Here is a 27,379-nt window from a genome sequence, read left to right as displayed (position 1 = left end):
CAGATTTCATATCTCGTTCATATACATCGTCGCTGAAGTGCTTGCTATACACACGCTGCGATGCAAGGATGGCTGCAGAAGTATTTCCATCATATTTACTACATCAAATTGTTATCAAACAATCTTCTGCATCTCTCCGTATCTTTTATCTGAAAACGGTCAAATTTGGTGCCGCCTTCCCTATTTCGTGTATAAAGTGCAGACAGGGACCGAACACCAGCTTGCTGTTGCTGCCATCTCTTTTTCCACTTTTCGTAGCTAACTTTACCTGCGATATGCCATACGCAACGCCCCCTTGCGGTTGAAGGCTCCATTGCGAAACGGACACAGCAGATTTAGAATTTTTCAAAACCCTGCGTCTTCCATCCATCCAACACCAACAAAAGGCACAAAAATGGCTGTACTATGTAGCCAAAATACTGTGAATGAGGTGAGTGAGTGATATGTAGGTCAATAACACTATTGTGACTTAGTGGCCCAAGCACTTCATCCTCAATGGACATGGCTGCAAGCCTTTTCTGACCCATACGCAACCTGGAGTGCAGCCGGCACAGTGCACTAAAGGACCTTTCACCGGAGCAGCTGCTCACAGGAATTGTGAGGGAACCTGAATGATTTCCTCTAGAGAAGGAAACACATCATCATCCAGGAGGTTGTGCACAGCAAGCATATCTTTGGGAGGACATCCAGCCTCTCTTTTCCGGGCAAGAAACTTTCTGGCCACCGACATCTCTTCTGTTTTAACATCAGTACCGTAGTGCTTGGCAAACTCAGTTAAGCATGATGTATCTAGGAAGTTTTTTGAGTTGGGGCTGCATGCCTGTATGCCTTTTGAGCAGACCTGCATCTACAGTCGAGAATCGCTGGACAAGCTCACAAACCACCCTGTCCAAGCAGGGGAGCGACAACTCTGTTTTCATTGTTTGGGAACATGACAATTCTGTGCCTAAACCCAAGGAGGTCTCCACCACAAAATCTCCCATTGTCCTTTGTTTGTGCTTTCTTGCTGCATCTGCCTCTGGAATATTGTGAATTTCACAGAGTGCTTTGGTTCTATCATAAAGTTCTGTGCCAAATGCATCTGTGTGTTTGCCTATCAGTGTGTCACATACAGCTTGTTTGGCGAACAAGCTTCTGCCAGGTTTACAGTCTCTTTCTGGAGGAACTTGTGTGGTCCCTCAGTTACAGAAAGAAGGAACTGAGACATCAGTAGCAAATACACGGTGGAGAACTTATGAAGCTTTGTTCTTAGACCAACAGCCATCAGGGATCCAATGGCTGATAGACAATCAAAAATAGCAGTTAAAGTGTCCAGGGCTGCATTTATGGACCGCAGCTGGCACGCCCAGCGAGTGTTTGAGAGTTGTACAAGTTCAGCTGATGCTATTCCAAGTTTGGGCTGAGCTTCTTTGAACTTGTGGTGGTTAACTAGGGATGTAGTGAAAAACGAATACACTTTCTCCAAGAAACTGAAAAACTCAGCAGCCTCTGGAATAGCCCTGCAAGTATGACACAACACCAAATTAAGCTCATGAGCAAAGCAATGTACATAAATTGCCTCCGGATGCAGCACTCTGAAATGTGCTTGTACACCTGCTTTGGATCCACTCATGACATCTGCACCATCATAGGTCTGTGCAACACACTTTAGGCCTGCTACCTCTCTCATTTGGAGCTGCATCAAATGACTTGATTTCTGCTAGTGCTAGTAAACGCTCCTTAACTGTCCTCTCTGTCACATACCTTACACACAGAGCCAACTGTTGAGACTGCCCATCCCTGGCCTCATCCGCCAACATGGCATACATTCCAGACTTTGACATCTCAAAGACTATGGTGTCTGACTTGATCGAATGCTGTGCTCAAGAGATTACATTCTGAGATTCTGGAGAGAGAGACGTCACATTTGATGGATAATTGCACCTTTGTTAGTTACCTGGTAGCTTTGCCATACCACAACACTGTCTCTGTGTATTTGTGCCATCTCATGTTTACCAAAGATAAACAAAGCTTTTTTTCCAATTTTTGTAGCCATTACTGACAAAATAATCAAATTGAATGTTTTTGCCAGAAACTCTACATGGAAAGCAGAAAGCAGTGTTTTTGTGGACAGAGTACTCTACCCAATTGTATTTCTCAAACCAGCAGTGCTGAAATGCACTTTTCGGTGTACCAAAACTTCACCTTCACTTGTCTGGGCCCAGTGTCACCTAAATCGCTCTCATTTCTGGAAGGAGTTGCTGCAGCGGCTTGATTATTTTCTTTCTCTGGATCTGTTTGTTCTCCCTCCCTGTCTGGATCTGTTTGTTGTCCCTCACTGTCTGGATCTGTTTGTTCTCCCTCCCTCTCTGGATCTGTTTGTTCTCCCTCACTGTCTGGATCTGTTTGTTGTCCCCCTATCTCTGGATCTGTTTGTTCTCCCTCCCTGTCTGGATCTGTTTGTTCTCCCTCCCTCTCTGGATCTGTTTGTTCTCCCTCACTGTCTGGATCTGTTTGTTGTCCCTCACTGTCTGGATCTGTTTGTTGTCCCTCACTGTCTGGATCTGTTTGTTGTCCCCCTATCTCTGGATCTGTTGATTCTCCCTCCCTGTCTGGATCTGTTTGTTCACCCTCCCTGTCTGGATCTGTTTGTTCTCCCTCCCTCTCTGGATCTGTTTGTTCTCCCTCCCTGTCTGGATCTGTTTGTTGTCCCCCTATCTCTGGATCTGTTTGTTCTCCCTCCCTGTCTGGATCTGTTTGTTCTCCCTCCCTGTCTGGATCTGTTTGTTTTCCCTCCCTGTCTGGATCTGTTTGTTCTCCCTCCCTCTCTGGATCTGTTTGTTCTCCCTCCCTGTCTGGATCTGTTTGTTGTCCCCCTATCTCTGGATCTGTTTGTTGTCCCCCTATCTCTGGATCTGTTTGTTCTCCCTCCCTGTCTGGATCTGTTTGTTGTCCCCCTATCTCTGGATCTGTTTGTTGTCCCCCTATCTCTGGATCTGTTTGTTGTCCCTCCCTGTCTGGATCTGTTTGTTGTCCCTCCCTGTCTGGATCTGTTTGTTGTCCCTCACTGTCTGGATCTGTTTGTCGTCCCTCACTGTCTGGATCTGTTTGTTGTCCCTCCCTGTCTGGATCTGTTTGTTGTCCCTCCCTGTCTGGATCTGTTTGTTCTCCCTCCCTGTCTGGATCTGTTTGTTCTCCCTCACTGTCTGGATCTGTTTGTTGTCCCTCACTGTCTGGATCTGTTTGTTGTCCCTCACTGTCTGGATCAGTTTGTTGTCCCTCACTGTCTGGATCTGTTTGTTGTCCCTCACTGTCTGGATCTGTTTGTTGTCCCTCACTGTCTGGATCTGTTTGTTGTCCCTCACTGTCTGGATCTGTTTGTTGTCCCTCACTGTCTGGATCTGTTTGTTGTCCCTCACTGTCTGAATCTGTTTGTTGTCCCTCACTGTCTGGATCTGTTTGTTGTCCCTCACTGTCTGGATCTGTTTGTCGTCCCTCACTGTCTGGATCTGTTTGTCGTCCCTCACTGTCTGGATCTCTTTGTCGTCCCTCACTGTCTGGATCTCTTTGTCATCCCTCACTGTCTGGATCTGTTTGTCGTCCCTCACTGTCTGGATCTGTTTGTCGTCCCTCACTGTCTGGATCTGTTTGTCGTCCCTCACTGTCTGGATCTGTTTGTTGTCCCCCTATCTCTGGATCTGTTTGTTGTCCCTCTCTCTCTGGATCTGTTTGTTGTCCAGCGTCTCTCTACCGACTGCTAATTATGTTTTTAAAGACTAATACTTAAAGGAGAAGTTCACCCAAAATCCAGAAACTCCCAAATAGTTCCATACATTGAAACTAATTCACTGGAGTTTTCCCTTTCCCCCTCTCTCTCTCTGTAGTGCTGTACTGAAACAGCTGCAAGAACCGGTCATGTGACTCGTGGCGTTGCTGTATGCAGGACTCGCTCAGCTCCATTGCCAGTGAATTCATGATTCAGAAATCCACAAAGTGTAGGCAAATTCATTGTTTTATTGAAAGCATATGGCCAAATTACCTATTTTTGTTAAAAGTACTATCCGTTTTGAGTCCAGACATGTGTACTTTTCCACCTTAAATATTTGTGATTCTTTTATATCATTATTTTATGTAGCCGACTGCCACGGCAGTGGAGATGGGTAACAACTGCACATGGACGCTCTCGAGAGAATCCCTGCTACGTAGAAACAGCACGTTATGCCCTTATTCACAGGTGTACGTTTTTTCGACGGAGAGGTGATGATAACAGCGTTACACATTATTTATGCAAAGTTAACAACAAGTCAACAACAACCTACAAATATGTCTGGTGACGAAATACTCGCTAGTGATCAAGAAAACTACTGGAGGGACGCCGATGATGTCGTCAAATCGTATTTATTTGAGCCTGAGTATTCGGACCAAGAATTGAGGCGAATTGAGCTTCAGATGGCCGCCGCAGCAGCTGGGCCACAGCCCCAACACATTCCCGAGGAATGTTTGTGCTTCAGAGAGATTGAATATGTGACTACAATAGTTATAGAAATGGAGGAATATAATAATAATGATGATGATGATGATGAAGAGCAGTTAGTTTGCTTTTGCAAAGAAAGGGATTTTGCAGCCCACATAAATGTCCTGGGGGGGAAAAGTCCGTAGGTCAAAAACTGTTTGGAGACCCAACCCTGTTCCAGCTGGGCCAAAAGGACAATGATCCAATGAGTAAATAGCTCAACTTTACTTTATTGAATGATCACTTATCATAAACCTCTATGAGCGGGACCATTAGTGGGTTTATTTTTGCACATTAGTCCAAAACACTATATAGCCTATGTTTATTTATCACAATGTTTTTTGTATATTCTATTCTGCAATGTAAGGTGACACAATGTCTATTGTCTCTCAACCCCCCCTCCCCCCCCTCCCCCATAGGGCACACATGCTAACCTGAATAGCAGGGGTTCTCAAAGTGGGGTCCGCTGTACTGCAGGGGGTCCACGGCCAGATCTCAAAATCTAGTTAAAAAATAATTATAATTGGGGTGAATATTACCGACAACGACAGATTAGACTAAATTTGTCCAAGGGATCCATGGAGCAAGTTGAGGGTATAATACAATACAATGTACTTCTAAAATGTATGTTCTTAACCCTGGGCAACATGGGCATGGGAGGCTCACATGGATATGGTATCCACAGTACCTCACCGATTTATACATTTTCCAAGTCAAAACTTATTTTATTCCCCAAAATTGCATTTCTTTTAACATAAATGCACTGTAATTTAAGTTTTAAAACTGCAAAGGTTTATCTCTGTCCTAATGGCAAAATAGTGTAGAATTGCAGGATATTAGCTTTATAGCTGCAACATTTTCTTTCCGATGCCAAGAGATGGGCCTTTTAAAATGTTCCTTCCCAGGGCCCAAGACTTGGTTCGTCAAGCCATGCATTGCCAAAGTCATAGTATAACTCTTATTTTTATCTCACTTGAGTTGTGTTTTGATAATGAGGGTGTCCCTGATGAGTTTGCTATCACAAAAGGGGTCCCCGGCCAGATCCAGTCCATGGAAATACAGTAGCAACAGCTGTATCTTTTAGTATCCTTTGGTTTTCTGTCCCCATCATTTCAGATTTCATATCTCGTTCATATACATCGTCGCTGAAGTGCTTGCTATACACACGCTGCGATGCAAGGATGGCTGCAGAAGTATTTCCATCATATTTACTACATCAAATTGTTATCAAACAATCTTCTGCATCTCTCCGTATCTTTTATCTGAAAACGGTCAAATTTGGTGCCGCCTTCCCTATTTCGTGTATAAAGTGCAGACAGGGACCGAACACCAGCTTGCTGTTGCTGCCATCTCTTTTTCCACTTTTCGTAGCTAACTTTACCTGCGATATGCCATACGCAACGCCCCCTTGCGGTTGAAGGCTCCATTGCGAAACGGACACAGCAGATTTAGAATTTTTCAAAACCCTGCGTCTTCCATCCATCCAACACCAACAAAATGCACAAAAATGGCTGTACTATGTAGCCAAAATACTGTGAGTGAGGTGAGTGAGTGATATGTAGGTCAATAACACTATTGTGACTTAGTGGCCCAAGCACTTCATCCTCAATGGACATGGCTGCAAGCCTTTTCTGACCCATACGCAACCTGGAGTGCAGCCGGCACAGTGCACTAAAGGACCTTTCACCGGAGCAGCTGCTCACAGGAATTGTGAGGGAACCTGAATGATTTCCTCTAGAGAAGGAAACACATCATCATCCAGGAGGTTGTGCACAGCAAGCATATCTTTGGGAGGACATCCAGCCTCTCTTTTCCGGGCAAGAAACTTTCTGGCCACCGACATCTCTTCTGTTTTAACATCAGTACCGTAGTGCTTGGCAAACTCAGTTAAGCATGATGTATCTAGGAAGTTTTTTGAGTTGGGGCTGCATGCCTGTATGCCTTTTGAGCAGACCTGCATCTACAGTCGAGAATCGCTGGACAAGCTCACAAACCACCCTGTCCAAGCAGGGGAGCGACAACTCTGTTTTCATTGTTTGGGAACATGACAATTCTGTGCCTAAACCCAAGGAGGTCTCCACCACAAAATCTCCCATTGTCCTTTGTTTGTGCTTTCTTGCTGCATCTGCCTCTGGAATATTGTGAATTTCACAGAGTGCTTTGGTTCTATCATAAAGTTCTGTGCCAAATGCATCTGTGTGTTTGCCTATCAGTGTGTCACATACAGCTTGTTTGGCGAACAAGCTTCTGCCAGGTTTACAGTCTCTTTCTGGAGGAACTTGTGTGGTCCCTCAGTTACAGAAAGAAGGAACTGAGACATCAGTAGCAAATACACGGTGGAGAACTTATGAAGCTTTGTTCTTAGACCAACAGCCATCAGGGATCCAATGGCTGATAGACAATCAAAAATAGCAGTTAAAGTGTCCAGGGCTGCATTTATGGACCGCAGCTGGCACGCCCAGCGAGTGTTTGAGAGTTGTACAAGTTCAGCTGATGCTATTCCAAGTTTGGGCTGAGCTTCTTTGAACTTGTGGTGGTTAACTAGGGATGTAGTGAAAAACGAATACACTTTCTCCAAGAAACTGAAAAACTCAGCAGCCTCTGGAATAGCCCTGCAAGTATGACACAACACCAAATTAAGCTCATGAGCAAAGCAATGTACATAAATTGCCTCCGGATGCAGCACTCTGAAATGTGCTTGTACACCTGCTTTGGATCCACTCATGACATCTGCACCATCATAGGTCTGTGCAACACACTTTAGGCCTGCTACCTCTCTCATTTGGAGCTGCATCAAATGACTTGATTTCTGCTAGTGCTAGTAAACGCTCCTTAACTGTCCTCTCTGTCACATACCTTACACACAGAGCCAACTGTTGAGACTGCCCATCCCTGGCCTCATCCGCCAACATGGCATACATTCCAGACTTTGACATCTCAAAGACTATGGTGTCTGACTTGATCGAATGCTGTGCTCAAGAGATTACATTCTGAGATTCTGGAGAGAGAGACGTCACATTTGATGGATAATTGCACCTTTGTTAGTTACCTGGTAGCTTTGCCATACCACAACACTGTCTCTGTGTATTTGTGCCATCTCATGTTTACCAAAGATAAACAAAGCTTTTTTTCCAATTTTTGTAGCCATTACTGACAAAATAATCAAATTGAATGTTTTTGCCAGAAACTCTACATGGAAAGCAGAAAGCAGTGTTTTTGTGGACAGAGTACTCTACCCAATTGTATTTCTCAAACCAGCAGTGCTGAAATGCACTTTTCGGTGTACCAAAACTTCACCTTCACTTGTCTGGGCCCAGTGTCACCTAAATCGCTCTCATTTCTGGAAGGAGTTGCTGCAGCGGCTTGATTATTTTCTTTCTCTGGATCTGTTTGTTCTCCCTCCCTGTCTGGATCTGTTTGTTGTCCCTCACTGTCTGGATCTGTTTGTTCTCCCTCCCTCTCTGGATCTGTTTGTTCTCCCTCACTGTCTGGATCTGTTTGTTGTCCCCCTATCTCTGGATCTGTTTGTTCTCCCTCCCTGTCTGGATCTGTTTGTTCTCCCTCCCTCTCTGGATCTGTTTGTTCTCCCTCACTGTCTGGATCTGTTTGTTGTCCCTCACTGTCTGGATCTGTTTGTTGTCCCTCACTGTCTGGATCTGTTTGTTGTCCCCCTATCTCTGGATCTGTTGATTCTCCCTCCCTGTCTGGATCTGTTTGTTCACCCTCCCTGTCTGGATCTGTTTGTTCTCCCTCCCTCTCTGGATCTGTTTGTTCTCCCTCCCTGTCTGGATCTGTTTGTTCTCCCTCCCTCTCTGGATCTGTTTGTTCTCCCTCCCTCTCTGGATCTGTTTGTTCTCCCTCCCTGTCTGGATCTGTTTGTTGTCCCCCTATCTCTGGATCTGTTTGTTCTCCCTCCCTGTCTGGATCTGTTTGTTCTCCCTCCCTGTCTGGATCTGTTTGTTTTCCCTCCCTGTCTGGATCTGTTTGTTCTCCCTCCCTCTCTGGATCTGTTTGTTCTCCCTCCCTGTCTGGATCTGTTTGTTGTCCCCCTATCTCTGGATCTGTTTGTTGTCCCCCTATCTCTGGATCTGTTTGTTCTCCCTCCCTGTCTGGATCTGTTTGTTCTCCCTCCCTCTCTGGATCTGTTTGTTCTCCCTCACTGTCTGGATCTGTTTGTTGTCCCTCACTGTCTGGATCTGTTTGTTGTCCCCCTATCTCTGGATCTGTTTGTTCTCCCTCCCTGTCTGGATCTGTTTGTTGTCCCCCTATCTCTGGATCTGTTTGTTCTCCCTCACTGTCTGGATCTGTTTGTTCTCCCTCCCTCTCTGGATCTGTTTGTTCTCCCTCACTGTCTGGATCTGTTTGTTCTCCCTCACTGTCTGGATCTGTTTGTTCTCCCTCCCTGTCTGGATCTGTTTGTTGTCCCCCTATCTCTGGATCTGTTTGTTCTCCCTCCCTGTCTGGATCTGTTTGTTCTCCCTCCCTGTCTGGATCTGTTTGTTGTCCCCCTATCTCTGGATCTGTTTGTTCTCCCTCCCTGTCTGGATCTGTTTGTTGTCCCCCTATCTCTGGATCTGTTTGTTCTCCCTCCCTGTCTGGATCTGTTTGTTCTCCCTCCCTCTCTGGATCTGTTTGTTCTCCCTCACTGTCTGGATCTGTTTGTTCTCCCTCCCTGTCTGGATCTGTTTGTTCTCCCTCCCTGTCTGGATCTGTTTGTTCTCCCTCCCTCTCTGGATCTGTTTGTTCTCCCTCCCTGTCTGGATCTGTTTGTTCTCCCTCCCTGTCTGGATCTGTTTGTTCTCCCTCCCTCTCTGGATCTGTTTGTTCTCCCTCCCTCTCTGGATCTGTTTGTTCTCCCTCACTGTCTGGATCTGTTTGTTGTCCCTCACTGTCTGGATCTGTTTGTTGTCCCTCACTGTCTGGATCTGTTTGTTCTCCCTCCCTCTCTGGATCTGTTTGTTCTCCCTCCCTGTCTGGATCTGTTTGTTGTCCCCCTATCTCTGGATCTGTTTGTTCTCCCTCCCTGTCTGGATCTGTTTGTTCTCCCTCCCTGTCTGGATCTGTTTGTTGTCCCCCTATCTCTGGATCTGTTTGTTCTCCCTCCCTGTCTGGATCTGTTTGTTCTCCCTCCCTCTCTGGATCTGTTTGTTCTCCCTCACTGTCTGGATCTGTTTGTTGTCCCTCACTGTCTGGATCTGTTTGTTCTCCCTCCCTCTCTGGATCTGTTTGTTCTCCCTCCCTGTCTGGATCTGTTTGTTGTCCCCCTATCTCTGGATCTGTTTGTTCTCCCTCCCTCTCTGGATCTGTTTGTTCTCCCTCCCTCTCTGGATCTGTTTGTTCTCCCTCCCTCTCTGGATCTGTTTGTTGTCCCCCTATCTCTGGATCTGTTTGTTCTCCCTCCCTCTCTGGATCTGTTTGTTCTCCCTCCCTCTCTGGATCTGTTTGTTTTCCCTCACTGTCTGGATCTGTTTGTTCTCCCTCACTGTCTGGATCTGTTTGTTGTCCCTCACTGTCTGGATCTGTTTGTTGTCCCCCTATCTCTGGATCTGTTTGTTCTCCCTCCCTGTCTGGATCTGTTTGTTGTCCCCCTATCTCTGGATCTGTTTGTTCTCCCTCCCTCTCTGGATCTGTTTGTTCTCCCTCACTGTCTGGATCTGTTTGTTCTCCCTCACTGTCTGGATCTGTTTGTTCTCCCTCCCTCTCTGGATCTGTTTGTTCTCCCTCCCTGTCTGGATCTGTTTGTTCTCCCTCCCTCTCTGGATCTGTTTGTTCTCCCTCACTGTCTGGATCTGTTTTTTGTCCCTCACTGTCTGGATCTGTTTGTTGTCCCCCTATCTCTGGATCTGTTTGTTCTCCCTCCCTGTCTGGATCTGTTTGTTGTCCCCCTATCTCTGGATCTGTTTGTTCTCCCTCCCTGTCTGGATCTGTTTGTTCTCCCTCCCTCTCTGGATCTGTTTGTTCTCCCTCACTGTCTGGATCTGTTTGTTCTCCCTCACTGTCTGGATCTGTTTGTTCTCCCTCCATGTCTGGATCTGTTTGTTGTCCCCCTATCTCTGGATCTGTTTGTTCTGCCTCCCTGTCTGGATCTGTTTGTTCTCCCTCCCTCTCTGGATCTGTTTGTTCTCCCTCACTGTCTGGATCTGTTTGTTCTCCCTCACTGTCTGGATCTGTTTGTTCTCCCTCCCTCTCTGGATCTGTTTGTTCTCCCTCACTGTCTGGATCTGTTTGTCGTCCCTCACTGTCTGGATCTGTTTGTTGTCCCTCACTGTCTGGATCTGTTTGTTCTCCCTCACTGTCTGGATCTGTTTGTTCTCCCTCCCTCTCTGGATCTGTTTGTTCTCCCTCCCTGTCTGGATCTGTTTGTTGTCCCCCTATCTCTGGATCTGTTTGTTCTCCCTCCCTCTCTGGATCTGTTTGTTCTCCCTCCCTCTCTGGATCTGTTTGTTCTCCCTCACTGTCTGGATCTGTTTGTTCTCCCTCACTGTCTGGATTGGTTTGTTGTCCCTCACTGTCTGGATCTGTTTGTTGTCCCCCTATCTCTGGATCTGTTTGTTCTCCCTCCCTGTCTGGATCTGTTTGTTGTCCCCCTATCTCTGGATCTGTTTGTTCTCCCTCCCTCTCTGGATCTGTTTGTTCTCCCTCCCTCTCTGGATCTGTTTGTTCTCCCTCAGTCTGGATCTGTTTGTTCTCCCTCACTGTCTGGATCTGTTTGTTCTCCCTCCCTCTCTGGATCTGTTTGTTCTCCCTCCCTGTCTGGATCTGTTTGTTGTCCCTCCCTCTCTGGATCTGTTTGTTCTCCCTCACTGTCTGGATCTGTTTTTTGTCCCTCACTGTCTGGATCTGTTTGTTGTCCCCCTATCTCTGGATCTGTTTGTTCTCCCTCCCTGTCTGGATCTGTTTGTTGTCCCCCTATCTCTGGATCTGTTTGTTCTCCCTCCCTGTCTGGATCTGTTTGTTCTCCCTCCCTCTCTGGATCTGTTTGTTCTCCCTCCCTCTCTGGATCTGTTTGTTCTCCCTCACTGTCTGGATCTGTTTGTTCTCCCTCACTGTCTGGATCTGTTTGTTCTCCCTCCCTGTCTGGATCTGTTTGTTGTCCCCCTATCTCTGGATCTGTTTGTTCTCCCTCCCTCTCTGGATCTGTTTGTTCTCCCTCCCTCTCTGGATCTGTTTGTTGTCCCCCTATCTCTGGATCTGTTTGTTCTCCCTCCCTCTCTGGATCTGTTTGTTCTCCCTCCCTCTCTGGATCTGTTTGTTTTCCCTCACTGTCTGGATCTGTTTGTTCTCCCTCACTGTCTGGATCTGTTTGTTGTCCCTCACTGTCTGGATCTGTTTGTTGTCCCCCTATCTCTGGATCTGTTTGTTCTCCCTCCCTGTCTGGATCTGTTTGTTGTCCCCCTATCTCTGGATCTGTTTGTTCTCCCTCCCTCTCTGGATCTGTTTGTTCTCCCTCACTGTCTGGATCTGTTTGTTCTCCCTCACTGTCTGGATCTGTTTGTTCTCCCTCACTGTCTGGATCTGTTTGTTCTCCCTCCCTCTCTGGATCTGTTTGTTCTCCCTCCCTGTCTGGATCTGTTTGTTCTCCCTCCCTCTCTGGATCTGTTTGTTCTCCCTCACTGTCTGGATCTGTTTTTTGTCCCTCACTGTCTGGATCTGTTTGTTGTCCCCCTATCTCTGGATCTGTTTGTTCTCCCTCCCTGTCTGGATCTGTTTGTTGTCCCCCTATCTCTGGATCTGTTTGTTCTCCCTCCCTGTCTGGATCTGTTTGTTCTCCCTCCCTCTCTGGATCTGTTTGTTCTCCCTCACTGTCTGGATCTGTTTGTTCTCCCTCCATGTCTGGATCTGTTTGTTGTCCCCCTATCTCTGGATCTGTTTGTTCTGCCTCCCTGTCTGGATCTGTTTGTTCTCCCTCCCTCTCTGGATCTGTTTGTTCTCCCTCACTGTCTGGATCTGTTTGTTCTCCCTCACTGTCTGGATCTGTTTGTTCTCCCTCACTGTCTGGATCTGTTTGTTCTCCCTCACTGTCTGGATCTGTTTGTTCTCCCTCCCTCTCTGGATCTGTTTGTTCTCCCTCACTGTCTGGATCTGTTTGTCGTCCCTCACTGTCTGGATCTGTTTGTTGTCCCTCACTGTCTGGATCTGTTTGTTCTCCCTCACTGTCTGTATCTGTTTGTTCTCCCTCCCTCTCTGGATCTGTTTGTTCTCCCTCCCTGTCTGGATCTGTTTGTTGTCCCCCTATCTCTGGATCTGTTTGTTCTCCCTCCCTCTCTGGATCTGTTTGTTCTCCCTCCCTCTCTGGATCTGTTTGTTCTCCCTCACTGTCTGGATCTGTTTGTTCTCCCTCACTGTCTGGATCTGTTTGTTGTCCCTCACTGTCTGGATCTGTTTGTTGTCCCCCTATCTCTGGATCTGTTTGTTCTCCCTCCCTGTCTGGATCTGTTTGTTGTCCCCCTATCTCTGGATCTGTTTGTTCTCCCTCCCTCTCTGGATCTGTTTGTTCTCCCTCACTGTCTGGATCTGTTTGTTCTCCCTCACTGTCTGGATCTGTTTGTTCTCCCTCACTGTCTGGATCTGTTTGTTCTCCCTCCCTCTCTGGATCTGTTTGTTCTCCCTCCCTGTCTGGATCTGTTTGTTCTCCCTCCCTGTCTGGATCTGTTTGTTCTCCCTCCCTCTCTGGATCTGTTTGTTCTCCCTCACTGTCTGGATCTGTTTTTTGTCCCTCACTGTCTGGATCTGTTTGTTGTCCCCCTATCTCTGGATCTGTTTGTTCTCCCTCCCTGTCTGGATCTGTTTGTTGTCCCCCTATCTCTGGATCTGTTTGTTCTCCCTCCCTGTCTGGATCTGTTTGTTCTCCCTCCCTCTCTGGATCTGTTTGTTCTCCCTCACTGTCTGGATCTGTTTGTTCTCCCTCACTGTCTGGATCTGTTTGTTCTCCCTCCCTGTCTGGATCTGTTTGTTGTCCCCCTATCTCTGGATCTGTTTGTTCTCCCTCCCTGTCTGGATCTGTTTGTTCTCCCTCCCTCTCTGGATCTGTTTGTTCTCCCTCACTGTCTGGATCTGTTTGTTCTCCCTCCCTCTCTGGATCTGTTTGTCCTCCCTCACTGTCTGGATCTGTTTGTCCTCCCTCACTGTCTGGATCTGTTTGTTGTCCCTCACTGTCTGGATCTGTTTGTTGTCCCTCACTGTCTGGATCTGTTTGTTGTCCCTCACTGTCTGGATCTGTTTGTCGTCCCTCACTGTCTGGATCTGTTTGTTGTCCCTCCCTGTCTGGATCTGTTTGTTGTCCCTCACTGTCTGGATCTGTTTGTTGTCCCTCCCTGTCTGGATCTGTTTGTTCTCCCTCCCTGTCTGGATCTGTTTGTTCTCCCTCACTGTCTGGATCTGTTTGTTCTCCCTCACTGTCTGGATCTGTTTGTTGTCCCTCACTGTCTGGATCTGTTTGTTGTCCCTCACTGTCTGGATCTGTTTGTTGTCCCTCACTGTCTGGATCTGTTTTTTGTCCCTCACTGTCTGAATCTGTTTGTTGTCCCTCACTGTCTGGATCTGTTTGTTGTCCCTCACTGTCTGGATCTGTTTGTTGTCCCTCACTGTCTGGATCTGTTTGTCGTCCCTCACTGTCTGGATCTCTTTGTCATCCCTCACTGTCTGGATGTCTTTGTCATCCCTCACTGTCTGGATCTGTTTGTCGTCCCTCACTGTCTGGATCTGTTTGTTCTCCCTCACTGTCTGGATCTGTTTGTTGTCCCTCACTGTCTGGATCTGTTTGTTGTCCCCCTATCTCTGGATCTGTTTGTTCTCCCTCCCTGTCTGGATCTGTTTGTTCTCCCTCACTGTCTGGATCTGTTTGTTCTCCCTCCCTCTCTGGATCTGTTTGTTCTCCCTCACTGTCTGGATCTGTTTGTTCTCCCTCACTGTCTGGATCTGTTTGTTCTCCCTCCCTGTCTGGATCTGTTTGTTGTCCCCCTATCTCTGGATCTGTTTGTTCTCCCTCCCTGTCTGGATCTGTTTGTTCTCCCTCCCTGTCTGGATCTGTTTGTTGTCCCCCTATCTCTGGATCTGTTTGTTCTCCCTCCCTGTCTGGATCTGTTTGTTGTCCCCCTATCTCTGGATCTGTTTGTTCTCCCTCCCTGTCTGGATCTGTTTGTTCTCCCTCCCTCTCTGGATCTGTTTGTTCTCCCTCACTGTCTGGATCTGTTTGTTCTCCCTCCCTGTCTGGATCTGTTTGTTCTCCCTCCCTGTCTGGATCTGTTTGTTCTCCCTCCCTCTCTGGATCTGTTTGTTCTCCCTCCCTGTCTGGATCTGTTTGTTCTCCCTCCCTGTCTGGATCTGTTTGTTCTCCCTCCCTCTCTGGATCTGTTTGTTCTCCCTCACTGTCTGGATCTGTTTGTTGTCCCTCACTGTCTGGATCTGTTTGTTCTCCCTCCCTCTCTGGATCTGTTTGTTTCCCTCACTGTCTGGATCTGTTTGTTCTCCCTCCCTGTCTGGATCTGTTTGTTGTCCCTCACTGTCTGGATCTGTTTGTTCTCCCTCCCTCTCTGGATCTGTTTGTTGTCCCCACTGTCTGGATCTGTTTGTTCTCCCTCCCTGTCTGGATCTGTTTGTTGTCCCCCTATCTCTGGATCTGTTTGTTCTCCCTCACTGTCTGGATCTGTTTGTTGTCCCTCACTGTCTGGATCTGTTTGTTGTCCCCCTATCTCTGGATCTGTTTGTTCTCCCTCCCTGTCTGGATCTGTTTGTTGTCCCCCTATCTCTGGATCTGTTTGTTCTCCCTCACTGTCTGGATCTGTTTGTTCTCCCTCCCTCTCTGGATCTGTTTGTTCTCCCTCACTGTCTGGATCTGTTTGTTCTCCCTCACTGTCTGGATCTGTTTGTTCTCCCTCCCTGTCTGGATCTGTTTGTTGTCCCCCTATCTCTGGATCTGTTTGTTCTCCCTCCCTGTCTGGATCTGTTTGTTCTCCCTCCCTGTCTGGATCTGTTTGTTGTCCCCCTATCTCTGGATCTGTTTGTTCTCCCTCCCTGTCTGGATCTGTTTGTTCTCCCTCCCTCTCTGGATCTGTTTGTTCTCCCTCACTGTCTGGATCTGTTTGTTCTCCCTCCCTGTCTGGATCTGTTTGTTCTCCCTCCCTGTCTGGATCTGTTTGTTCTCCCTCCCTGTCTGGATCTGTTTGTTCTCCCTCCCTGTCTGGATCTGTTTGTTCTCCCTCCCTGTCTGGATCTGTTTGTTCTCCCTCCCTGTCTGGATCTGTTTGTTCTCCCTCCCTGTCTGGATCTGTTTGTTGTCCCTCCCTGTCTGGATCTGTTTGTTCTCCCTCACTGTCTGGATCTGTTTGTTGTCCCTCACTGTCTGGATCTGTTTGTTCTCCCTCCCTCTCTGGATCTGTTTGTTCTCCCTCACTGTCTGGATCTGTTTGTTCTCCCTCCCTGTCTGGATCTGTTTGTTGTCCCTCACTGTCTGGATCTGTTTGTTCTCCCTCCCTCTCTGGATCTGTTTGTTGTCCCTCACTGTCTGGATCTGTTTGTTCTCCCTCACTGTCTGGATCTGTTTGTTCTCCCTCCCTGTCTGGATCTGTTTGTTGTCCCCCTATCTCTGGATCTGTTTGTTCTCCCTCCCTGTCTGGATCTGTTTGTTCTCCCTCCCTCTCTGGATCTGTTTGTTCTCCCTCACTGTCTGGATCTGTTTGTTGTCCCCCTATCTCTGGATCTGTTTGTTCTCCCTCCCTGTCTGGATCTGTTTGTTGTCCCCCTATCTCTGGATCTGTTTGTTCTCCCTCCCTCTCTGGATCTGTTTGTTCTCCCTCACTGTCTGGATCTGTTTGTTCTCCCTCACTGTCTGGATCTGTTTGTTCTCCCTCACTGTCTGGATCTGTTTGTTCTCCCTCCCTGTCTGGATCTGTTTGTTCTCCCTCCCTGTCTGGATCTGTTTGTTCTCCCTCCCTGTCTGGATCTGTTTGTTCTCCCTCCCTCTCTGGATCTGTTTGTTCTCCCTCACTGTCTGGATCTGTTTGTTCTCCCTCACTGTCTGGATCTGTTTGTTCTCCCTCCCTCTCTGGATCTGTTTGTTCTCCCTCACTGTCTGGATCTGTTTGTCGTCCCTCACTGTCTGGATCTGTTTGTTGTCCCTCACTGTCTGGATCTGTTTGTTGTCCCTCACTGTCTGGATCTGTTTGTCGTCCCTCCCTGTCTGGATCTGTTTGTTGTCCCTCCCTGTCTGGATCTGTTTGTTGTCCCTCACTGTCTGGATCTGTTTGTTGTCCCTCCCTGTCTGGATCTGTTTGTTGTCCCTCCCTGTCTGGATCTGTTTGTTCTCCCTCCCTGTCTGGATCTGTTTGTTCTCCCTCACTGTCTGGATCTGTTTGTTCTCCCTTACTGTCTGGATCTGTTTGTTGTCCCTCACTGTCTGGATCTGTTTGTTGTCCCTCACTGTCTGGATCTGTTTGTTGTCCCTCACTGTCTGGATCTGTTTGTTGTCCCTCACTGTCTGGATCTGTTTGTTGTCCCTCACTGTCTGAATCTGTTTGTTGTCCCTCACTGTCTGGATCTGTTTGTTGTCCCTCACTGTCTGGATCTGTTTGTTGTCCCTCACTGTCTGGATCTGTTTGTCGTCCCTCACTGTCTGGATCTCTTTGTCATCCCTCACTGTCTGGATCTCTTTGTCATCCCTCACTGTCTGGATCTGTTTGTCGTCCCTCACTGTCTGGATCTGTTTGTCGTCCCTCACTGTCTGGATCTGTTTGTTGTCCCCCTATCTCTGGATCTGTTTGTTGTCCCCCTATCTCTGGATCTGTTTGTTGTCCCTCCCTGTCTGGATCTGTTTGTTGTCCCTCCCTGTCTGGATCTGTTTGTTGTCCCTCACTGTCTGGATCTGTTTGTCGTCCCTCACTGTCTGGATCTGTTTGTTGTCCCTCCCTGTCTGGATCTGTTTGTTGTCCCTCCCTGTCTGGATCTGTTTGTTCTCCCTCCCTGTCTGGATCTGTTTGTTCTCCCTCACTGTCTGGATCTGTTTGTTGTCCCTCACTGTCTGGATCTCTTTGTCATCCCTCACTGTCTGGATCTGTTTGTCGTCCCTCACTGTCTGGATCTGTTTGTCGTCCCTCACTGTCTGGATCTGTTTGTTGTCCCCCTATCTCTGGATCTGTTTGTTGTCCCCCTATCTCTGGATCTGTTTGTTGTCCCTCCCTGTCTGGATCTGTTTGTTGTCCCTCCCTGTCTGGATCTGTTTGTTGTCCCTCACTGTCTGGATCTGTTTGTCGTCCCTCACTGTCTGGATCTGTTTGTTGTCCCTCACTGTCTGGATCTGTTTGTTGTCCCTCCCTGTCTGGATCTGTTTGTTGTCCCTCCCTGTCTGGATCTGTTTGTTCTCCCTCCCTGTCTGGATCTGTTTGTTCTCCCTCACTGTCTGGATCTGTTTGTTGTCCCTCACTGTCTGGATCTGTTTGTTGTCCCTCACTGTCTGGATCAGTTTGTTGTCCCTCACTGTCTGGATCTGTTTGTTGTCCCTCACTGTCTGGATCTGTTTGTTGTCCCTCACTGTCTGGATCTGTTTGTTGTCCCTCACTGTCTGGATCTGTTTGTTGTCCCTCACTGTCTGAATCTGTTTGTTGTCCCTCACTGTCTGGATCTGTTTGTTGTCCCTCACTGTCTGGATCTGTTTGTCGTCCCTCACTGTCTGGATCTCTTTGTCATCCCTCACTGTCTGGATCTGTTTGTTGTCCCTCACTGTCTGGATCTGTTTGTTGTCCCTCACTGTCTGGATCTGTTTGTTGTCCCTCACTGTCTGGATCTGTTTGTTGTCCCTCACTGTCTGGATCTGTTTGTTGTCCCTCACTGTCTGAATCTGTTTGTTGTCCCTCACTGTCTGGATCTGTTTGTTGTCCCTCACTGTCTGGATCTCTTTGTCGTCCCTCACTGTCTGGATCTCTTTGTCATCCCTCACTGTCTGGATCTGTTTGTTGTCCCTCACTGTCTGGATCTGTTTGTCGTCCCTCACTGTCTGGATCTGTTTGTCGTCCCTCACTGTCTGGATCTGTTTGTTGTCCCCCTATCTCTGGATCTGTTTGTTGTCCCTCTCTCTCTGGATCTGTTTGTTGTCCCTCACTGTCTGAATCTGTTTATTGTCCCTCACTGTCTGAATCTGTTTGTTGTCCCTCTCTCTCTGGATCTGTTTGTTGTCCCTCTTTCTCTGAATCTGTTTGTTGTCCCTCGCTGTCTGAATCTGTTTATTGCCCCCCTCTCTCTGGATCTGTTTGTTGTCCCTCACTGTCTGAATCTGTTTATTGTCCCTCACTGTCTGAATCTGTTTGTTGTCCCTCACTGTCTGAATCTGTTTATTGTCCCTCACTGTCTGGATCTGTTTGTTGTCCCCCTCTCTCTGGATCTGTTTGTTGTCCCTCTCTCTCTGGATCTGTTTGTTGTCCCCCTCTCTCTGGATCTGTTTGTTGTCCCTCTCTCTCTGAATCTGTTTATTGTCCCTCACTGTCTGGATCTGTTTGTTGTCCCCCTCTCTCTGGATCTGTTTGTTGTCCCTCTCTCTCTCTGGATCTGTTTGTTGTCCCTCACTGTCTGGATCTGTTTGTTGTCCCCCTCTCTCTGGATCTGTTTGTTGTCCCTCTCTCTCTCTGAATCTGTTTATTGTCCCTCACTGTCTGGATCTGTTTGTTGTCCCCCTCTCTCTGGATCTGTTTGTTGTCCCTCTCTCTCTCTGGATCTGTTTGTCGTCCCTCACTGTCTGGATCTGTTTGTCGTCCCTCACTGTCTGGATCTGTTTGTCGTCCCTCACTGTCTGGATCTGTTTGTCGTCCCTCACTGTCTGGATCTGTTTGTCGTCCCTCACTGTCTGGATCTGTTTGTCGTCCCTCACTGTCTGGATCTGTTTGTTGTCCCTCTCTCTCTCTGGATCTGTTTGTTGTCTCTCACTGTCTGGATCTGTTTGTCGTCCCTCACTGTCTGGATCTGTTTGTTGTCCCTCTCTCTCTGGATCTGTTTGTCGTCCCTCTCTCTCTCTGGATCTGTTTGTTGTCCCTCACTCTCTGGATCTGTTTGTTGTCCCTCACTGTCTGGATCCGTTTGTTGTCCCTCTCTCTGTCTGGATCTGTTTGTCGTCCCTCTCTCTCTGGATCTGTTTGTCGTCCCTCACTGTCTGGATCCGTTTGTTGTCCCTCTCTCTGTCTGGATCCGTTTGTTGTCCCTCTCTCTCTCTGGATCTGTTTGTCGTCCCTCTCTCTGTCTGGATCTGTTTGTTGTCCCTCACTGTCTGGATCTGTTTGTTGTCCCTCTCTCTCTCTGGATCTTTTTGTTGTCCCTCTCTCTCTGGATCTGTTTGTTGTCCCTCTCTCTCTGGATCTGTTTGTCGTCCCTCACTGTCTGGATCTGTTTGTTGTCCCTCACTGTCTGGATCTGTTTGTTGTCCCTCACTCTCTGGATCTGTTTGTCGTCCCTCACTGTCTGGATCTGTTTGTTGTCCCTCACTGTCTGGATCTGTTTGTTGTCCCTCACTGTCTGGATCTGTTTGTCGTCCCTCACTGTCTGAATCTGTTTGTCGTCCCTCACTGTCTGTATCTGTTTGTCATCCCTCACTGTCTGGATCCGTTTGTTGTCCCTCTCTCTCTCTGGATCCGTTTGTTGTCCCTCTCTCTCTCTGGATCCGTTTGTCGTCCCTCACTCTCTCTGGATCTGTTTGTTGTCCCTCACTCTCTGGATCTGTTTGTCGTCCCTCACTGTCTGGATCTGTTTGTTGTCCCTCTCACTGTCTGGATCTGTTTGTTGTCCCTCTCACTGTCTGGATCTGTTTGTTGTCCCTCTCTCTCTCTGGATCTGTTTGTTGTCCCTCACTGTCTGGATCTGTTTGTTGTCCCTCTCTCTGTCTGGATCTGTTTGTTGCCCCTCTCACTCTCTGGATCTGTTTGTTGTCCCTCACTGTCTGGATCTGTTTGTTGTCCCTCTCACTGTCTGGATCTGTTTGTTGACCCTCTCACTGTCTGGATCTGTTTGTTGTCCCTCTCACTGTCTGGATCTGTTTGTTGTCCCTCTCTCTCTCTGGATCTGTTTGTTGTCCCTCTCTCTCTGGATCTGTTTGTTGTCCCTCTCTCTGTCTGGATCTGTTTGTTGTCCCTCTCACTGTCTGGATCTGTTTGTTGGGACTCTCACTGTCTGGATCTGTTTGTTGTCCCTCTCACTGTCTGGATCTGTTTGTTGTCCCTCTCACTGTCCGGATCTGTTTGTTGTCCCTCTCACTGTCTGGATCTGTTTGTTGTTCCTCTCACTGTCTGGATCTGTTTGTTGTCCCTCTCACTGTCTGGATCTGTTTGTTGTCCCTCTCACTGTCTGGATCTGTTTGTTGTCCCTCTCTCTCTGGATCTGTTTGTTGTCCCTCTCTCTCTGGGCATGCTTGCTCTCTCTCACTTAATACAGCTCGAATGTTGATCTCTGCCTTGCACAGAAGCCTCTCTTTCTGCCTGACCCTTTAAGATATCATGAACATCATTTATTTATGCCTAACAAAAGTAAGACATGCTGTACAAATTTAACTGAAAGCTTAAACATCTACCTGCTTTTTTATCACTAACCTTCATCAGACATGCTCCCTCAGCCATGTCAGCCTCCAGCTTCGTTCCCTCATTCTTGTCTGCTGTGTTTTGACATGTATTGTTATTAAACTCATTTACAATAACTCAAGGCGTAATAGGTGATTAATCAGTTTAAGTTTTAATTTGTTTGTTTGAACTGGGAAAATCTTCAGTTCTCACCGGATTGGCCTTCGACAGAGCTGCTGGCACTGCCTCGCTTGAAGAATTTCTGTATATCCATCTAACGTTAGTCGTTAGCTAGCCTACAGTTGAGAAATTGAGGATAATACAATGACATTGTGATCAACACTATGTCACCTTTTCTACACATGACCTACTGATAATTGTTTTGCAGTGGCCTACTGAATGAAAGCAGTTGAGTATATGAAAAGATATGTGCTTGATGTTACGTCATCTGTCTCATTTATAGCCTGGCACAGATAGCAAAACTACATTAAATACAACGTTAACTAGTTATCATCGCCACATAACTTATGTCGAATTTAAAAGACACCGTTAACGTTACCGTTAGCTAGCTCGCAACGTCCGTAACACTAACTTGCAGCCTCACATAAAAATGTAATGGTTAAACAAGCTTTGATTATGAACGAAGTCTATTGTAGTGAATACTCTCTCTGTTCTAACTAACCACAAGTTCACATCGTAGCCTATCTGCATGAAGCCTTTTCCTGTCAGTTTACTGTTAGCTACTGCTGTGGCTTGAGACTGTTAGCTAACGTTAAGCAAAATGTTAGCTACAAGTAGACCTAACTGTCACTAGGTCTACTTGTACTTGTATTCATTAGCCCCCCCCCCCCCCAGGTCCTAGTGCCTAGACGTTTAAGATGCGATGGAATGATTGACGGGAAAAAAAAGAAATCGCAGAGAAAATATATTGATAGATTTATTCAGAGGGGGGCTAATGAATATTTTAGGGGGCCTAAAATAGGCCTAGCGAAGTCCCTGGCTTCTACATAGCAGGGACTTCCCCACGAGGGTGAACATGCACAGTTGTTACCCATCTCCGCATCTGTGGCAGTCGGCTACATAAAATAATGATATATAAAATAAACACAGATGTTTTCGGTGGGAAAGTACACTTTTCCTGTCTCAAAACTGGTAGTACTTTTGAGTTTGACAATGAATTTGTCCACACTTTTCAAATAAAAGGCAACAGAGCAGAGTGAGGCCTGCATCCATTTTTGCTGCTGTTTCAGTACAGCCCTACAGGGAGGGAGAGGTCAAACTCCACTGAACAAAATATAAATGCAACATGCAACAAACAAAAGATTTTACTGAGGTACAGTTAATGTACGGAAATCAGTCAATTGAAATTAATGGCAATGCAGATATGTATCTGTTGGTAAAAAAGGTAGGGGCATGGATCAGAAAACCAGTCAGTATCTGGTGTGATCACCATTTGCCTCATGCAGCGCAACACATCTCCTTCGCATAGAGTTGATCAGGCTGTTGATTGTGGCCTGTGGAATGTTGTCCCACTCCGCTTCAATGGCTGTGCGAAGTTTCTGGATATTGGCGGATACTGGAAAACGCTGTTGTATACGTCAATCCAGAGCACCCAAACATGCTCAATGGGTGACACGTCTGGTAAGTATGCAGTCCATGGAAGAACTGGGACATTTTCAGCTTCCAGGAATTGTGTACAAACATGAGGTGATGGCGGTGGATGAATGTCATGACAATGGGCCTCAGGATCTCGTCACGGTATCTCTGTGCATTCAAATTGCCTTCGTTAAAGTGCAATTGTGTGCATTGTCCGTAGCTTATGCCTGCCCATACCATAACCCCACCACCATGGAACACTCTGTTCACAACGTTGACATCAGCAAACTGCTCACCCACACAACACTAGACACGCTGTCTGCCATCTCCCCGGTACATTGGGTGAAAAAGCAGGATTTGTAAGTGCTTGGTTACACGTGGTTTGCGGTTGTGAGGCCGGTTGGACATACTGCCAAATTCTCTAAAACGACGTAGGAGGTGACTAATGGTATAGCAATTAACATGACATTTTCTGTCAACGGTTCTGCAGTCAGCACGCCATTTGCACACTCCCTCAAATCTAGAGACGTCTTTGGCATTGTGTTGTGTGGCAGAACTGCACATTTTAGAGTGGCCTTTTATTGTCCCCAGCACAAGGTGCACCTGTGTAATGAGCATGCTGTTTAAACAGCTTCTTGATATGCTACACCTGTCAGGTGGATGGATTATCTTGGCAAAGAAGAAATGGTCACTAACAGATGTTAACACATTTGTGCTAAGAATTTGAGAGAAATAGATTTTTGTGCGTATGGAAAATGTCTGGGATCTTTTATTTCAGCTCATGAAACATGGGGCCAACACTTTACATGTTGCGTTTTTATATTTTTGTACAGTGTCGAAAAAATGTGTGGAATCACTTGAGCGTTTTTAGGTTTTGGGTAAATGTCTCCTTTAATCCATTGATTGGCAGGTCTAAAGATTTTCCCTGAAGCTTTGATTTACATTTTTTGGGGGAAATGTAGGCCATGGATGATGTTGGAATCAGTGCAACTTTGTTTGCAGTTTGTATGCCAATCGTCAAACAGTATATTCACCCTACACTTCCCTCTTATTTCCAGGTAGAAGGAGCTGCCTATGTTGGCTCGTTTGTGTGGAAATCTCGTAGTATTGGCATGTGGAACAACTCGCGTGGGGAGAACATGCTGGACAGTGGAGCTCCATTCTATGACACATACCAGACCTCTGATGGGAGATACATGGCTGTCGGGGCTATTGAGACACAGTTCTATAACCAACTCATCCATGGTCCGTTTTGCTCAACTTTACTTTCACTGATTGTCTTATTTTCTTTCTCTCCTGCTTCTCTCTCTTGCTTGTCTTTCTCCTGCTCCTCCACCGCTTCTCCCAACTGTGTCCAGGCAGGCTGATCCGCTTCTCTCTGCAGATTATCCCTCCTTCCCTCCCCTGGCATACTGAGCACATCTAACAGTCTGTCATGTATAATGTATAATGCATATTACACACACACACACACACACACACACACACACACACATGAACACATCATGCACAGCAAGATAGTGCAAACAACACTCACACCATTCTTTTTTTATGTAACCGTCTTGCAGCTGTGAGAATCCATTTAAAAAACTGGACAGATACAGTGCCTTCAGAAAGTATTCACACCCTTTACTTGTTGTGTGTTGTTGTTACAGCCTTAATTTAAAATCAATTAAATAGAGATAAAAAAAAATTAAACAAGGCCTAATCTACACTGGAGTTGCTTACCAAGAAGATGGTGAATGTTCCTGAGTGGCCAAGTTACAGTTTTGACCTAAATCTGCTTGAAAATCTATAGCAAGAACTGAAAATGGTTGTGTAGCAAGGATCACAACCAGTTTGACAGAGCTTGAAGAATTTTCTTAAAGAATAATGGGCAAATGTTTCACAATCCAGGTGTGGAAAGCTCTTAGAGTAATCACTGTCAAAGGTGCTTCTACAAAGTATTGAATCGGGTGTGATGAGATTTCTGTATTTCATTTTCAATAGATTTGCTAAGATGTTGAGAATCATGTTGTCATTATGGGGTATTGTGTGTAGATAGGTGAGGGAAAAAAACATATTTAAATTCAGGCTGTAACACAAGAAAATGTGGAGTAAGTCAACGGGTATGAATACTTTCTGAAGACACTGTAAATACCCACAGGACACCTCTTGATTAACTCATTTGTGTTTGTTTAAAGATTTCTCTAAAATAATGAAGTGCGTCATTCTCACACAGCTTGAATTGACACTCCATTCTTTTTGAGCCAGATAAAAGGAATATCAATGATTTAATCTTTCTGTAATGTTAAACATTGATGGGTGCTTGTTCATTACATATGGAATTAGTTTGAATAGAGATTACTTCTCTTTCCTGTCGTCACTGTCTGGGCAAGTGGCAAAGTCATAAACCTAACCTTAACCACACTGCTAAACTGTCTAACCCTAACCTTTAAATAAATAAATAATGTTTTACGATGTAGCTAACTTTTTGACTTTGCCACATCTAGTGGGAACCTATTTCCTCTACTGCATCCATATCTATGTGTTACTCATATCTCATAATTTGCATATCACCTTTTCTAGGCCTGGGATTAGATGCTGCCAACCTTCCTCCCCAGATGAGCTTCTCTGATTGGCCAGTGGTGAGGCAGATCTTCACTAAGCAGTTTGCGACTAAGACACAGGAGGAGTGGGGTCGCGTGTTCGACGGAAAGGACGCCTGTGTGACTCCCGTTCTCTCTCTGGACGAAGTGATCTCCCACCCCCATAACCAGGAGAGGGCCTCCTTCCACAGGGACGCCCATGGGGAGGTGACTCCGAGCCCCGCACCTGTCCTGTCCCGTACCCCTGCTGACCCCTGCCTGGCCCAGGACCCCCTTATAGGGGAACACACACGCCTCGTTCTAGAGGAGTTTGGCTTCAAACTAGCAGAGGTAGACCAGTTGCTCTCAGCTGGTATTATTGAGTGTAACGTAGCCAAAGCACGGTTGTAGCCAGGCCTTTCTTCTTCTCCTGCCTCTCTCCTCTTCCCTCCATCCCTTTGTCCTTCTTTAAGAAAAACACCCCGGCTCTCCAATGTACACTTTAGTGTTTAAAAATTGGACAACCGTCTTTGATACATGGTGTGCCATGCATTGCTGGTGGATGAGCTATTCAAGTACTTGGAGCCCTTGGATAAATCACACTGCAAATGCAATTAATTCATATAATTGTTATTATTATATGTAACTTACAGGTGTTTGTAGTAATGTCTTCCCTCTAATATGCAATAATTGCTTCAATAGAACATCTTCCACCTACTGCAAGCCCTGTTGCCTTTGTAAGTGTTTGGACTGTAAGCACTTAATTGTAATTGATGTAATTATGTTAATAGCTAGGTAGCAATGACAATGTGTCAGTCATTTATAGAGTAAGGTAGAGCAGGAGGAGGCGGAGAGAATGATGACCCTTGACTGTAAGTACTCTTTCATATCAGTTACCTGTATCCAAGGTTCGTGATGATTTTACATGATCAAATAAAATGTTGGTGGTCACAGCAGGTGTAGACTTTACAATGAAATGCTTACTTACGATCCCATTCCCAACAATGCAAAGTTAAAAAGTAAGAAAAATATTTTCTAACTAAAGAAATAGTAACACAATAAAAACAACGAGGCTATATTCAAGGAGTACCAGTACCGAATACATTAACGTGTCATAATGTGCCTCTCTGAATAGTCTTTGTAATTCTATAAATATGGTGAGAAATTATTCTCAGCTATTGACGGAAGTGCCTGTATTTTATCTTGAATGTTTTCAAAGCTGAATGGGCACCCCATTAATAATATTTCTTGACAATTTGAATTAAAATGCTTCAATTAAAGTCATGTTTCTTTTTTATTTTATGTTGTAGTACAGCTTTTAGATCAATTTAATGCATGATGTTCAGAAACCTAGGATTATATTTGATAATTTAAGTATCACCCAAAGCTATAGATACAGCGCGTTAAATCAGGAATGTCATTTACTACAGGCATATAGACACACACAGTACATTCAGAAAGTATTCAGACCCCTTCACTTTTCTAGCATAATTCATCTAATCGTGATGGACCACATTGATAAGAATGTTCATTTCCTCCACTCAAAGTAGTCTAGCTATTGTCCCCTCAAACACGTGATCGTGATCGGGGTCTGGTGAGAATGTGGCCTTTAAATCTGTCTGACGCCTCCCTAGGTTCCTCTGACGTGGGCAGCGGGCATGGTTCCCATGAGAACCCCTGGGAATTGCCTGAATGTCTCACATGACTGAGGCAGGGCAACTAGCTAGTGTCTCATGACAAATACTAACAACGTTTTAGAATTGTAATACATAGAGGAAATAACTTAACTGCCGAGGGTACATCCTTGTGTTTGGGCATCCAGTGTAATGCATCCAGGCTTCTCTTCCAGGAATTGTTTACTGTAAATACATTGGCTGGCCATCCTCCTCCATCCCCTCTTCACTCTTCCATCAAAGGGTTACAACTCCTTTTCTCCTCGGGGATCACATGCTACATCACTTGATCAACCTGATGTGCACACGAGCAGACTACAAAAGAGCCCTTGTGAGAAAACTGCATAAAAACAGGAAAGCAAGGATTCAGATACGCATGCAATGTAACATGCTTTAGCAGAGTTGTAAATTAATCTCTTGTCATGCTCCTGTCATCCAATTCTCTCTGTTAATACTACTGAATTTCTGGTAATCTATCATTAAGTGATAATTTCATGGAACACCAAATTATTCCAGGAATAATTT

General features: G+C 46.1%; 1 protein-coding gene across 3 annotated transcripts in view; it reads left to right on the top strand.

The window, feature by feature from the left end:
* The window catches only part of amacr (alpha-methylacyl-CoA racemase), a 79,209-nt gene extending 52,748 nt beyond the window's left edge, over window positions 1-26,461 (top strand). For all 3 annotated transcript variants that reach the window (XM_071350224.1, XM_071350225.1, XM_071350223.1), the window contains exons 5-6: window positions 23,673-23,859; window positions 25,183-26,461. In XM_071350224.1, coding sequence (XP_071206325.1) covers window positions 23,673-23,859; window positions 25,183-25,592 — 597 coding nt within the window. In that variant the 3' untranslated portion in view covers window positions 25,593-26,461. The remainder of the gene's footprint in view (window positions 1-23,672; window positions 23,860-25,182) is intronic.
* The last annotated feature ends 918 nt before the right edge of the window (window positions 26,462-27,379 follow it).

Source organism: Salvelinus alpinus, chromosome 18 (assembly GCF_045679555.1).
Source record: "Salvelinus alpinus chromosome 18, SLU_Salpinus.1, whole genome shotgun sequence".
Lineage (NCBI taxonomy): Eukaryota > Metazoa > Chordata > Actinopteri > Salmoniformes > Salmonidae > Salvelinus > Salvelinus alpinus.
The sequence above is the reverse complement of the archived record's forward strand: the minus strand, read 5'-3'. Positions and strand labels throughout refer to the sequence as shown.